Source organism: Schistocerca americana, chromosome 4 (assembly GCF_021461395.2).
Source record: "Schistocerca americana isolate TAMUIC-IGC-003095 chromosome 4, iqSchAmer2.1, whole genome shotgun sequence".
NCBI classification, from domain to species: Eukaryota; Metazoa; Arthropoda; class Insecta; order Orthoptera; family Acrididae; genus Schistocerca; species Schistocerca americana.
The window spans coordinates 562,332,014-562,346,794 of NC_060122.1; the positions used below are offsets into that span (position 1 = coordinate 562,332,014).

At 44.3% G+C, this 14,781-nt stretch overlaps 1 protein-coding gene across 2 annotated transcripts in view; it reads right to left on the reverse strand.

Moving 5' to 3' along the window:
• Positions 1-10,272, reverse strand: part of LOC124613906 (ras guanyl-releasing protein 3-like) — a 423,950-nt gene extending 413,678 nt beyond the window's left edge. For both annotated transcript variants that reach the window (XM_047142653.1, XM_047142657.1), the window contains exon 1: positions 10,192-10,272. In XM_047142653.1, coding sequence (XP_046998609.1) covers positions 10,192-10,245 — 54 coding nt within the window. In that variant the 5' untranslated portion in view covers positions 10,246-10,272. The remainder of the gene's footprint in view (positions 1-10,191) is intronic.
• Positions 10,273-14,781: the final 4,509 nt, after the last annotated feature.

Below are 14,781 nucleotides of genomic sequence, written 5' to 3' on the forward strand. Positions count from 1 at the left end.
GTTTGCTATCCGGATGGCGATGGAGCAGATGAGAAGGCGTCGTGACAAAAAATTTATCATCTACTCTGATTCTCAAAGTGCCCTTCTCGCTGTTGGCCAGATCGGATGGTGCAACAGGTACAGGACGCTCTCCTTCTCTTGCACAGGCGAAACAAGGAAATCACGTTCTGCTGGGTTCCAGGGCACATAGGCATCCAGGGAAACGAACTCGTGCTGCTGCTGCTAAGGAGGCTTGCTTGCTTCCTCCTCCTGCCCACTGTTCAGTCCCTCTGCGGGCTGTCACTTCATTTGTGACCAGGAAGGCCATATGTTGGTGGGAGTCCCAGTGGCTGGAAGTGGGGAACAATAAACTACGTTCCATCAAGACTTCAGTGCGACCATGGACCACCTCCTTCCGCTTGCGACGGTGTGAAGAAGTAGCCCTTGCTCGGCTTAGAGTGGGACATTCTCCATTGGCACATGGCTTCCTCTTACATCGGGAAGAGCCCCCAGTATGTCAGAGATGCGGGAGACAGCTGTCAGTAAGACATCTTTTAACTGAGTGTGTTTTATATGGCGTTGTTCGTATCTTAAAATTTTGTGTGGTGTCCGGAATTCTTCCCAAAATACTGGTGTGCGGACTTAATGTGTCACGGAGTGGCTGGGTCACGTATTGTTTCTAAATCGTCATCCACCCAATCATATTTGTCCCTTTTTAACAGCGTCTTTACAGGTATTTTATCCATAATTTTAATTAGTTATCCCGCTGTGTCTCGTTGCGGTTTTATTACGGGCTTTTCTGAACCTCACCTTGTTGAGGTTGCTTTACGTTTCTTATAGTGGGATCAAACGTAGTTTTCCAGTTTATTGATCTCCTTCCATAGATTATGGAAATCTTCTTCGGTATAGCATTAATGCAAGGGCGTTGATGACCTAGCTGTTTAGCGCCCTCCGCCATAAATCGTCATCATAAACTTTTCTCTTTCCCTCAGCATAAGTGGACGCGTTATTCATCTGAACTGAAACCGCCGCAGAACGGAAATGCTAAGTTTCCGGACATGGATTTCTAATCAAAAAATTGTGTACTCACTCCCCTCTACAAGTCCTAGAAGTCTGTAAACTCAACCCTAAATCTACGATCACGGGATCAATTATAGTAAAAATGGAAATGAGCTGATGACATCGTTGGCCGGGAAGTCCCATCCGGGGAAGTTCGGCCACCAAGTGCAAGTCTTATTTCAGTCTACGCCACATTGGGCGATTTGTGCGCCGGTGATGAGGATGAAATGATGATGAGGACAACACAACAACCAGTCCACGAGCGGAGAAAATCTCCAACCCGGCCGGGAATTGGACCCGAGCCCGCTTGCATGGGAGGCAAGCACGTTACCACCCAGCTAAGCAGGCGGAAAAATAATTATTTGACATCGTTGTAGGAGGCGATCGTTAAATGTGTTGTTGTAGCCTTCTTGTGGACAACTTTTATTTACCAAGGTCGCAAGAAGGAAAAAGATTACTAGTTTCGACCAGTTAAATGATCATCTTCAGATCACATAATAGAAAGCAGTGTCTACATCGAGTATTGAAGCAAAACCCTTTGTTAGGATCATGATTACAATTTCAAACTCAAAATTGTGCACCACTTCATTGTGCAGTGTAATAGATCATCATAGTGATATAAAGAGGCAACATAAGGAGCCATCTCGTCTGTTGACAATATCGGAAGAATCTAAGCAGCTGACAGCAATCGGCAGACTAAATGCATTTTATAAGGTACAGCACTTTTCAGAGGGAAGATGTAAAACTAAGCGACGGGTGAAAATAATTTTTCCCTCTAGAATCTTCAACCCAATAATGCTATGCGACTTTGCTTTAGAACAATCTGGGCCGCATGGTGCTTCGTGTGACTCAAACAGGGCACTACAAACCCTTGGCGGAGCTAGACTGCGTTGCTGTTGTTGCAATGTGACTGTAAAAATGGTTCAAATGGCTCTGAGCACTATGGGACTCAACTGCTGAGGTCATTAGTCCCATAGAACTTAGAACTAGTTAAACCTAACTAACCTAAGGACATCACAAACATCCATGCCCGAGGCAGGATTCGAACCTGCGACCGTAGCGGCCTTGCGGTTCCAGACTGCAGCGCCTTTAACCGCACGGCCACTTCGGCCGGCAATGTGACTGTAAAATCAAGTACTAAGTGGACTTAGAGTGTGAGATCATCCGATGATTTTGCAAAAACTAAAAAAGGTGCCACTGAAATGGCTATCAGGTGATTGTAGATTAAAAAACAGTGACGTATGAGAAATGCTTCCCTGCTGTGTTGTCCTAGAACGATGCATCAGTAGTGTAATGGCGTGGGCCTGTGCAAGTACTCACCGCCATCGTCATACTGCTTGCCGTAGTCACCAGCACAGCAATTCGCTACCGTGACTGCATAGCTACACCGGCACGACTGCTCAGTCAGTGTCCAGCGGTACTGCAGAAACCTGAGACACGTGGCGGGATTGTGGTATGTGGAGTACGTTATACCTCGGGAATCTGCTTAACAAGTCTTCCCTGGCACGTATAAATACTGACCATCCAATGATAAACAATCGGTGATCACCGCTAAGGGGACTACAGCCGTTGGGCCGTTGTCGCTCACCTACAATCCGCTGGAACAGCTACCGCTGTTCGCCATCCTGTAGGACCACCTGGTAGTGGGTCCAGCTTTGGCTGACGGTCCAACTGAGGCTCTCTCAGCAACTGATCCCCTAGGTATCCTCCGACGCCAGACGCAGCGATTCAGTTGCGAGTTTGGGGTTCGTTCCCGGAAGTCTCCACTGCCAGTGCACGCCACTGCAGACTGCTAGTCCGCCTTGCTAACAGTATAACTGGGCAAGACCGCCTCACAGCCCCGAACTGCTGCCCAACAATTCTTACCTTGCAAGGTCGTCACACTACTGGGCCCCAAAGAGGGTGGCATTGCAGGTATTTTTAACAACTACACATCGTGCACTGAGGACTGTGGGTGCGACACACTCTCTCTGCCTGCTGCACATGGACACGAGTCTCCTGTGGTAAACTGTTGTAAATAACTAAATGAATCAACTGTTTCCAAGTTGAACGTGAACCACTCCGCCTACTCACTGGAGAACCAACGCCCCTACAGTAAGGTAACCTCCGGCTGACGTCGCCACGGCATTCAAGAGATCTTTCGTCACCAGCTTCGAGTACCATGTCACGTGTCGTCCATTACAACTGAATACAACACGCTTACACAGGAACATCTCGCAGAGGCACCAAGCGCTATCAGTTCAGTGTGAAGTAACTAGCAGCTACTAAGGGAGACGTCCAGGACCTCTTACGATTAATGCCGTGCTGTACATAAGGGGCTGTCGTTGAACGTGGAATCTTAAGCCGTCACTAACTTCCTCGGAGCAGAATTTGTGTTCAGTGCTCAGAATGAAATACAAGTATTTCTTGAAGCGAATCAGGTAGCCTATCATCGCGGATGCACATTCGAAACAGCAAAGAGGATGGAATAAAATACAGGCTCAAAAATAAAAAAGGTGATTGTGGTTGCCCTCATTTCGGATAAATGAAATTTTCGCAAGAATCAGTCTCTTGCTTCGGGAATATGAATAATTTTTGGTTGTACACCATCGAATGCCACACGAGTTCATCATACGTGCCGCAAAGGTTTCCATTCTTTTGTTTACCTAATTTTGAACTGGTTACCTAGTTTGTAATGAGATGGAATAGAGGAAATTAAGTTTATTCCCTTATATTGTTATATGTATGCAGTGTAGATTAAATATACTTTCATGAAATACATTACGAAACAATAGACGAAGTCTGTTGCAGGATTAATTCTTCATAAGCTGTTTACCGAGCTCTGTTTCGGTACTTCATTAAGAAACGGCGTATTTCATCATGCTTGTGGCTTGCAAATATTTTACACCTAGACGTGCGACAGTTACCCGTTACGAATCACGTATATGAACTTGCCATAATGGGTAACAAGAGGAGTATAGGGAATTCTCTGAATTCTAAGACCCGCCTAGTAATTAACCGGTGGTAAATTATTGAAAAGAGCACATGAACGTCGCACACGCGCAAAACATGTAGTTGATAGATGAGAATGTCACTCGAACCAGCTACCCGCTAAAAACAGGTAACATCTGAGACATCCATAAATCACATAAAGACGAAGTGAATTCTGCTGGAGACCTTCCACTGATTTTTCAGAAATCTTGGCCAATATTTGTCGCAGTAAGGAGATTAACTTATGGTATGTTTTATGCTACAATAAGTCACCCTCGTGTAATAGACGTAATTAACTACAAGAAAATTTGCTGACGATAGCACGAATTGAAATGTAATACAACGCACCAGTAGCAAAGACCTGTACAGGTAATAAACAAAAGGTACAGTAATACTTGTGCAGCTGTGTACACTTCTTTCCAGCACGTAGTGTCTCAACGTAGAATCTGTGCAAAATGGCGATCTGCGTGAAATTCGCAAATTTCGTAATTATGATCACATGCTAAGCAGATAATGTCGTATCCTGAACGGCTGTTACCATCCCAACCTTGATCCATGGTAGTGTCGAAGCTATTGCCTGGAATACTTCACATTACCAAAGCAAAGCTCTAAAAACTAAACTCCACCGGAACAGGCCATGAAGACTCAACGGTACTGAGCAGCCGCCGTGTCACCCTCAGCCCACAGGCGTCACTGGATTTGGATATGGAGGGGCATGTGGTCAGCACATGTCAGTTTACGATGTCAGTTTACGATGCCAGAGCCGCTACTTCTCAATCAAGTAGCTCCTCAGTTTGCCTCACTAAGGCTGAGTGCACCCCGCTTGCCAACAGAGCCCGGCAGACCGGATGGTCACCCACCCAAGTGCTATCCGAGCCCGACTGCGCTTAACTTCGGTGACCTGAAGGGAACCGGTGTTACCACTGCGGCAAGGCCGAAAGCAAAGCTGTAGGGGCTGATCAAAGGGGCCGATGTCAGAGGTTTAAGGAGTACATTTCAGCAAATCCGTTAGATTTTTATCGTATACCGATCCACTGGCCACTGCTTTGTGTGCAGGAACGTTATCATTGTCTGAAATGTTTTCGTAAACACCTGCCTTCCTCTTGTCATTGATTGAAGCTAATGATATGAGCCTGATCGGCAGACCCTTTAGTGGACACCACTTCGGCGCGGCGACTTGCGCTCGATGATTATAAAATGATAATGAGGACAACACACACACACGCGTGCACACACACACACACATACACACACACACACACACACACACACACACACGAGCGCGCGCTCTCGCACGCACGCACACACAGTCCCGAGCAGAAAAAATCCCCGACCCGGCCGGGAATCGAATCCGGGGCTCGAAGAAAGAGAGGGAGCATGCTAACCACAAGGCCACGAGCTGCTGACAGTCTGATCCGTAAACAACAGATTCTGTTTTGTTACGCGATGTTAACGTGGCAAGGCAAGTGAAATACTTGTCGCTGGTAGCATTGCGACTGTGCACCACTGCGCTCTCCCAACAAAGACAGTGGCCGTACTCTGTTGCTCGTGGAAAAATTGATTATTCCTCGTGTTTTGCTTTCACTAGACGATATTTTGATTGTAAGTAGCGGCCAAACGAAGTTCTACGCTGAAATTAGGCATGGCACGAAACGTCCAAAGATAATTTTTCGCTTCATTCTCTCCCACTCAACGCGAAAACGAAATTAATAGCGAGAACTCACACATGTGAAAGTGCGCGATAATAGAAGCGAAGAAATCCCAATAAGAGTAGATCCACCAACGAGGCGTTCGCGAAACAATTACGAATGTGTGGTTACGGCCGCCACTGACTTAACATTTCAAACGCAGTCGTACTGAACAGAACAATAGTTCATACTGAAGTCAGTGGTTGTAAAAAACACGAAGTCGCATGTACTCCTTAAACGGTTGGTTTGCCTACCCATGTTTATAGAAATGAGCGTACGGCAACCGTGGCTGGGATCCCCCTTCTCGGGAATTTGCTTTCATTTTCGTTTACGTTCAGCCATGTTAATATTCGCTGTTTATTCAAAATGTTCAAATGTGTGTGAAATCTGATTGGACTTAACTGCTAAGGTCATCAGTCCCTAAGCTTACACACTACATAACCTAAATTATCCTAAGGACGAATACACACACCCATGCCCGAGGGAGGACTCGAACCTCCGCCGGTACCAGCCGCATTGTCCATTACTGCAGCGCCTTAGACCGCTCGGCTAATCCCGCGCTGTTTATTATGATACATTCTATATACATCGAGTCCGCCTCCATAGCTCACTGGTCAGCGGGTTTGTCGGCTGACGGAGGACCCATGTTCGATTCCTGGATGTTTCTTTGATGAGACGACCGGAACGGAGTGCGCTCAGCCTCGTGCAGCCAACTGAAAAGCTACCTGATTGCGAGTTAGCGGTTCCAAGGCCAAGAAAGCCGACAAAGGCCTGGAGGGCAGTAGCTTGTCCCATGCCACTCCGTACCGCATCCGTGATGCCACTGACAGGACGACATGGCGACCAGTCGGTCCCGATTGTCCCATAAGGGCCAGAACACGGAGCTTTGCTTTGCTTTTATTTCAAGAAAGGTTCGACAAATCGAAACTAGGCTTTCGCAAGTGATGGTACGCACTGGAGCATGTAATGTTGTTGCGTTGTTGATCTTCTCGCCTTTTGTGTCAACTATGATGCTGAATCAACTATAATTCTTTTGAATGGAACGATTACTTTTTTAAAGGTATTAGAAATCGCTTGAAGAGTTAACTACAGGTATGGATAGGTTGTTAATGTTGGCATTGAGAATTTTTGATTAAGTATCTCAGTCAGGTGATAAACCTGAAAGGCAAAGCGACTGGTATCGGCTATTTACATGCTAGGCTCTGTCATTGAATCAGGCCTATCGATAATGTTGTTTCCTTCTTCTTCCGTGTACACACACCTCAAATAGTTTTTCTTAGTTTCTTCTGATAGAAGAAAGCGTATACTTTCATTTACAGTAATCGTAGCTGACCATGAATCTATATCGTATTAAGAAGGGCCAAGAGAAACTACATTTTATGTTAGTAGTGTACGCCTATCTTCTTGCTGCATGTAACTACGAACCTGGCGCAAGAACACCGCTTGGCGTTTATTACACCGCAACAGCTGATTCTGCCTGCCTTGCCTTTAAATTTTAGCTCATTTCTCGGATACTTTTTGCGAAAAGTTTGAACGCCAAGAGTAACAGGCTTACTCATTTTTTCAGAAGCTTTCTAATGCTGTTGAAGTAGTATATATTTAATTAAACACACACACACACACACACACACACACACACACACACACACACCATACACGCATTCGCTTCAATATCTCGGCCCCTACAACGGTGCAGATGAAACATGCGACAAAACAACTTACCACTCTGCATACCATCATTCTTGGAAAGTTCACGAAATGGCTCAAAACGGTTCAAATGGCTCTGAGCACTGTGGGACTCAACTGCTGAGGTCATTAGTCCCCTAGAACTTCGAACTAGTTAAACCTAACGAACCTAAGGACATCACAAACATCCATGCTCGAGGCAGGATTCGAACCTGCGACCGTAGCGGTCTTGCGGTTCCAGACTGCAGCGCCTTTAACCGCACGGCCACTTCGGCCGAAAGTTCACGAAATAAAAGGAGTGTTATCTCCTAGGCGAGTCACTATATATTAAGATATACACAAGATGTACAAAAAACAACGAATTCTAATTTTTAGTGTTTAAAGGAAATAAAAATAAACTTTAGTTTATTTTCAGATTTTCCCCGATAGTGATCTAAGAACGTTTTGACCCTAATGATCGTTAGAGACGGTGCTCAAACTACTGCGTGACGAATATCGTTTCAGACATGTTGCTGAAAATGTCATTCGTGTACATTTATGCAGAATTGGTGTCTGTGTGTTAATGATAGTCTAACACACACAAAACAACACTAATGGCTACAGCTTCAGCGAAATGGACGACCAGTTCTTCTGACGTGTCTCTGTCGGTGTTTCGTACACCAAACGCTTCTTCTCCCCACACAAGAATAGCAATGAAGTCGAGAGAACGTGTTAACCATGGTCGTGGCGCACACCTCCCAGTTCACCCAGTCCAGCAGTTGGGAAAAACATTGTCTGCTTGTTCTCTGGAAACTATGTGGTAAGTTCCTATGGGACCAAACTGCTGAGGTCATCGGTCCCTACGCTTACACACTACTTAATCTAACTTAAGCCGTGCGGTCTAGGGCACCTTGTCACGGTACGTGCGGTTCCCCCCGTCGGAGGTTCGAGTCCTCCCTCGGGCATGGGCGTGTGTGTTGTCCATAACGTAAGTTACTTTAAGTTAGATTAAATAATGTGTAGGCTTAGGGACCGATGATCTGAGCAGTTTGGTCCCACAAGACCATACCACGAATTTCCAAATTTTCCAATCTAACTTAAACTAACTTACTCCAAGGACAACACATACACGCATGCCCCAGGGAGGACTCGAACCGCGGACAGGGGGGGGGGGGGGCGCCCGAACCGTGGCAAGGCGCCCTAGACCGCAGGCTACCCCGCGCGACACTTGTTCTCTGACATTAACGGTAAAAAGCACTGGGGGCCTTGGTAGACGTTTGTTGTTGCCTCCGTACAAGCGGGGCATTCTCCAACATTTCCAGTAGTACGTCACGGAGAAAGAGATGCAATTTCCTCCACCGACAGTCTTAGGCAGAGGATACGAACCAATCAGATGGTCGTTTACAAGAACAGCCGACACATTTATGTTAATTCTCTGTTGATAGTGGAACATACGAATTAAATTCCAGATTCCAGTGTCAACGTGTTACATACGAAACAGTCAAAACAACTGTGAACGTTGGTCTAAGGGAAGTCCAGCGTCATATCCTTCAGCATTGCGTGTGTGACATTTGTGCCACACGACAGAAGCGTTTCTTTTTATCTCCTCCAATTACAAATTAGTATAAGTAGTTTTTACATTATATACGCGAGGAAAGAGAAGGGGTAGAGAACGGGATCTTGTATTTGATGTAATATACAAAAACAAATTCTCAGTACGGAACCATTAACGAACATGGATTCCATAATTCAAATCATTTCATATAGAGAGATTCAGTTGTCCCCACCTATGGGTTTTATGCAATCCATAACGCCTCCAGATACCTCACACAAGATTTTCATATTCTCTCGCTCGTTATATGCCAAGTATTAGCCCTACATAAAAAATGAACAGGACCTTTTTGCAGATTTGATGTAGTTATTTTGTACTAGGGCGCGTTTTCGCTAGAGTCCATTAACTACATTATATTTCCTACAGAGAGATCTTGTTAATTTTTTCTGTAGGACTAACAGTTGGAGCATAACGAGCGACAGAATATAAAATTTCGTGTTTGGGTTTTGAAGGCGTTGCGGGATGTATAAAACTCATAGGTAGAGATAGCTGAATCATTCTTTATGTATGTAATGGGGGGTGGAGGGTTATATTTGATGTAGTATAAAACAATCTCTTAGTAAACCCGCCAGGGTAGCCGAGAGCGCTTCCTGGACTCGGGTAGGCGCGCCGGCCCCGGATGGAATCAGCCCAGCGGATTAACGACGAGAGCCGATGTGCCGGCCAGCCTGGATGTGGTTTTTAGGCGGTTTTCCACATCCCGCTAGGTGAGTACCGGGCTGTTTACCATGTTCCGCCTCAGCTACACGGCTCGCAGACATCTGAACACTTTCGCTCTATTCCATGGATTACACTCGTCGCAGACAGTTGCAGTACACTAATTCCGTCCCAGGGGGTAAGGGGAGGCGGCAGGAAGGGCATCCGGGCACCCCTTAACCATTAAGATGCCAAATACGATTAACGATGGCTGACCCTGCGTAACTGTGGGACAAGGCTCAAGCGACAGAATAGAACACAATCTCTTAGTAACGAATCTCTTAAGGTCGCGTGGATCCAATAACTCGAAAACCATCACCGTCCATTCTGTAACAGCATGCCCGCATAACAGATTTCACGTCCTATAACACTCCACAGATCCTTCTGGAAATAGAGAAACGAGTCCTGCAGCAAGCATTGGTGTCACGCAGAAGCGGAGCCGGCGATGTTTGTTGGCGACGAGAACGGTGCTGACGGGAAGTGGCGCGCGTTGGGCGGTGAGCGGCGAGGCGTGGTACTCACTTTGCCGCGGCGGACGACGCTGCCGAAGACGGCCCTGCGGCGGGACGCCGACATGGCGACTGCAGCGTCGCGCCGCGCCGCGCCGCGCCGCGTCCTGCGCCTGCCTGCCACCGCTTGCGTCAGCGCGCTCTTCCTGCGCCGTGTTCCGGCTGCGCGGCACGCTTATCGCACCGGCGCCGTCACCGCGCCGACTCACACGCCGGCCGCGACCGCGCAGATATCCCGCGATACCGCCGCCAGGCCCCGAGCGCGCCAACAACAACAACAACACTGCCTCCTCTCCCTCCGGCACTCGTCAGCATTTTACGAGGCCCCGTTCACGCTCAAATCTTGAAGTGTGTGTGGAATAAATTTAAAAAAAAATGGCAGTCAAATGTTTTGTGGACTGGTTTGTCTAAAAGTAAGGAATAAAACAGAGAATTATTTGACACGTCTTTGAAAGAGGCTCGAAATCATGAACAGCAAATGAGGTGCCAACTGACAATTTAAAACTCAATGTTTAATTTATATTTTTAACCCTAGGATGCATATACAGGACCTCCGAGGCCCTTGTGTGTCTTCATTTCAAAAAAAAAAAAAAAAAAAAAAAAAAAAAAAAAAAAAAAAAAAAAAAAAAAAACTGTAATTTTTTTTTTTTATTTCAAACTGCTTTCCAGTACTCTTTCACGAACACAGTGACATTCCTTCTATCATGTCTGTACGAGATACCTTTTTAAGTTTTTTGTATAATTCAATACGTTTACCCATACACCGTGAATGCATAAGCTGGGCTTCAGAAGCCCTCACTCATTTATAAATGTTCTTTAGCCTATATTGTCTTCAACATTTGTTTGGGAGCAGTTATTAATTGAACAATAACTGTAGTGGTATGTCCAGCAACAGCAGTAGCTATAGTAGCAATAGTATAACTAAAAATTAATACACACTACTTTCACATATTGGCGATGTCGGTGTATTATTGATCTTTTAGCTATCAAATGTTTTATTATTGCATAGTATTGTTATCCTGCGCTGCTCTTGTCAGCCTAATTGTTACTGTAGTTTGTTGCTGCAAGGCCCATACTGTTATAGGTATGACTCGTTTAGTGCTGCACAAGCTGCTGTTCGAGAGACACGCATTTTGCTATGGCTTCGACACGCAAAGCAAGAGAGTCAGTACGTGCAAATGCAGCTAATTTTGAAAGTGTAGTGGCTCAATGGTTTGAAGAAGATGATTCTTGCGAGGAAGGAAATATTTTTGAAGATGCAAGTAGTCAAGAATCAACCAGTGAATCTGCTGATGTGAATATTAAGGCAGATGATAGTCCTTCCGATAATATTACTTCATCAGAGTCTGAAAATGGAGAACCACCACAAAAAGGTATAGAAGACCACACATACATTAGTCGGCAAGGAACGAAATTAAATCCTCCTGCAACTTTTCGTACGCCTGCCCATAATATCGTAAAGAAGCCACCTGGTCCCGCCTTTGGTTTGAAAACCTGTAAACCTAAGGATGCCTGGGACTATTTCATCTCCAAGGAAATACTAGAGGAAATGAACAACTGCACAAGTATTGAAGGCAGAAGAGTGGCTGCTTTACGTGGTAAAACGTGGAAAAACGTTTCGCTTGCTGAAATTGTTTTATTGGTCTTTTACTGCTTTCTGGTGTTGAGAAGAGTTGGGATGTCCCTATTAGAGAATTATTCTTGGATGAAAAGGCATATCCTACATATAAAGCCATCATGTCAGTAAACAGATTCGAGGATATAAGGAGAATGATTAGATTTGGTGACAGGCGTACCCGTGAAGCTCGATCTGCAGATGACAAACTTGCAGCTGTTCGCTATGTATGGGAACTATTTCTTGACAAGTGTAGAAATTTCACCCAGTATATGCCCACTAAACCAGCCAAGTATGACATAAAAATATTTTGGTTATGTGATGCTACATCTGCATATGCAAGGAGTACTAGATGATATCTGGATGGTGGATTATGTAGACTGTACAGTCTGCTCTTATGTGACCTTAGATCATTTAAAGGTGCGTCAAATATTCCTCTAATCTATTTTATTTCTTACTTTTTTACAAATGACTTCACAGAACATTTGACTGTTTTTTATATTTTTTCTTCCTTTTCAGATTTTGACCAGATTTTATGTTGCCCAACTTGTCCATTTCCTACTCATTGTTTGGAGACGAAAATTTGGACAAAAATCCATTTTGTGATTTCCTCTCAATTCATTAATTAATTTTTTCTTAATTATTCGGATACTTTCAAACAATGAAATATATTTTTTTCCAAAACTAGACCTCAAACTAGTCAATTTGATATCCGATTTGTCCATTTTCTACTCTTCGTTTGGCTTTGAAAATTACGACAAATATTTTCCTTCAAATCGTTAACCAAGTTTATCTTAAAGAATTTTGTAAGGAAATCATTTTCAGTGGTTGCAATGTAATATTTATTTGTTTGTACCTGGACGTTTCTGCACACGAAGCTTGCCTGTAACGGCTTACAGTGCCATTTTGCAGTGCAAGTCTAGATGAAGTAGACGATCATATGGCATCTACGGGCCAAATGTGAGCTGTCTATTGTGAAGTATTGTTATTATATTCACGTAGCTGTTATAATATGAAATTTTTCGTGATACAATTGTTTGACGGCTGTTTGACATCCAGGCGTACAACCGAAAATGGCATGTGCCACGAAACAGGTAAGCATTTGTGCAGAAATATATAAATAAAATCAAATAAATTATTACATTGTAGCTACTGGAATTGATATCTTTAAAAACATATTTCGACGTATTCATGTTGCAGGCTCTACTGAGAAAAAAACTGTCAACTTTCTCTTAATTATCCTTATTGCTTTCAAGCGATTAAATATTGCTTTGCAAAATTAGAGCTCACCCCCAATGGCCATTTCCCACTCTTTCTATGGCTATGAAGATTCGGACAAAAATCCATTGCGTAATTTCTAGGGAGTCTTGCTTTCGCTCCGCTCAAAAATTTGGCCAAAACAAGTCGTAATGTCCGTAGGTATTAACTGATTGCCTTCTTTTATTCTTTATCTTCCCTTGCGACACAGTCGCATGAGCATTTCATAATACCGTAACCAGTTTCGACCAGCCAGCGGTGATCTTCGCGTTGTCAGCAGATGAAAAGAGGAAACAAAGAATCATTATGGATCTATAAAATCTGCGACGTAGCTTTGTACGTAATGATAAAAGAGAATAAAATTATACCTAAAAGACATGATGTAATCGGTTTATTTAGTGTCGCTGACAACGCAATGGAACAGTTGTGCCTGCAACAGCGCTGTATTCTGTAATCAAATCTGCTAACATCATCGCCTAGCCTGCTTTCCAGAGCGGGCAAGCCTGCGATCTGTAATGAGGAGTGGATATGCAATACTCTGTCGTCTGCTTATAGTGTCACCGTACTTCATCCACTTTCCACAGATGTTCACGACATACGAGATTATCCCATGGATACATCGAAATGTGTCGCCTGGTAGAATCATTTAATTATCTATTTAATGCATTATAGCATCTTATCTTCAATATAGACTCAGGCTGTATTCATTCTTACACACATTATTAATATCAACAGCAAATTTTTTCCGATCCATAGCAACTAATGACACGTAATGCATTATTACATCTTAATAATACTTCCCTTCACTATAGCCGGCCGATGTGGCCGTGCGGTTCTAGGTGCTTCAGTCTGGAACCGCGTGACCGCTACGGTCGCAGGTTCGAATCCTGCCTCGGGCATGGATGTGTATGATGTCCTTAGGTTAGTTAGGTTTAAGTAGTTCTAAGTTCTAGGGGACTGATGACCACAGATGTTAAGTCCCATAGTGCTCAGAGCCATTTGAACCATTTGAACCACACCTCACGCGGATCTATAAACGAAGGGGACCATCAAACTGCTAAAGGAAACTAGAGGTCAGTATAACAATTTGGTGTATTGCCGTAAGATTTGAAACAAAAAGATTTGCCCACTGAATCAAGTATATAAACAATAAGTGGAAGAGGTATTGCAAATACGAACTATAATATTGTCAGAGGTGGATGGATTCATAAAAGCACAGTATGAAAGTATTTCACGGATACGGCCAATCATTGCGAAAACGAGTAATCAGAGAAATAATACTAAACGTTTCATACAAACAACAAAAGGAAACTCTTGATTCGGCTCAAAAAACATCCAAATCGTTAATAAACATTGGAATTTTCAGGAAGGAGCCTTAGGAAATAGACGGGTGTCCAAAATTAAAGCAACAAACCGCTACTTCCCCGTTCTGCGTCTAATTCACGATATAATCATACAAACTGTCGACAGACGTCAGTGCGACCGTGTTCTGCACGGAAGATGGCATTCCGATCAACGGACAACCATGCCAATGATGACGTCAAGGCACCTGTCAAACAGGGTAGTGTTTGCCGGGTAGTTCCACATCCGCAGTCGCTGTGTACACAGTCACAGACGGTGCAGTATGGCACAGAGAAGACTCTCTGCGGTGGAATGGCGTAGAAAGAATGGAATAGGACAGCCGCAAACTGATGTGGCTCTATGGCTTAATGTGAATCATTCTGTTGTTTC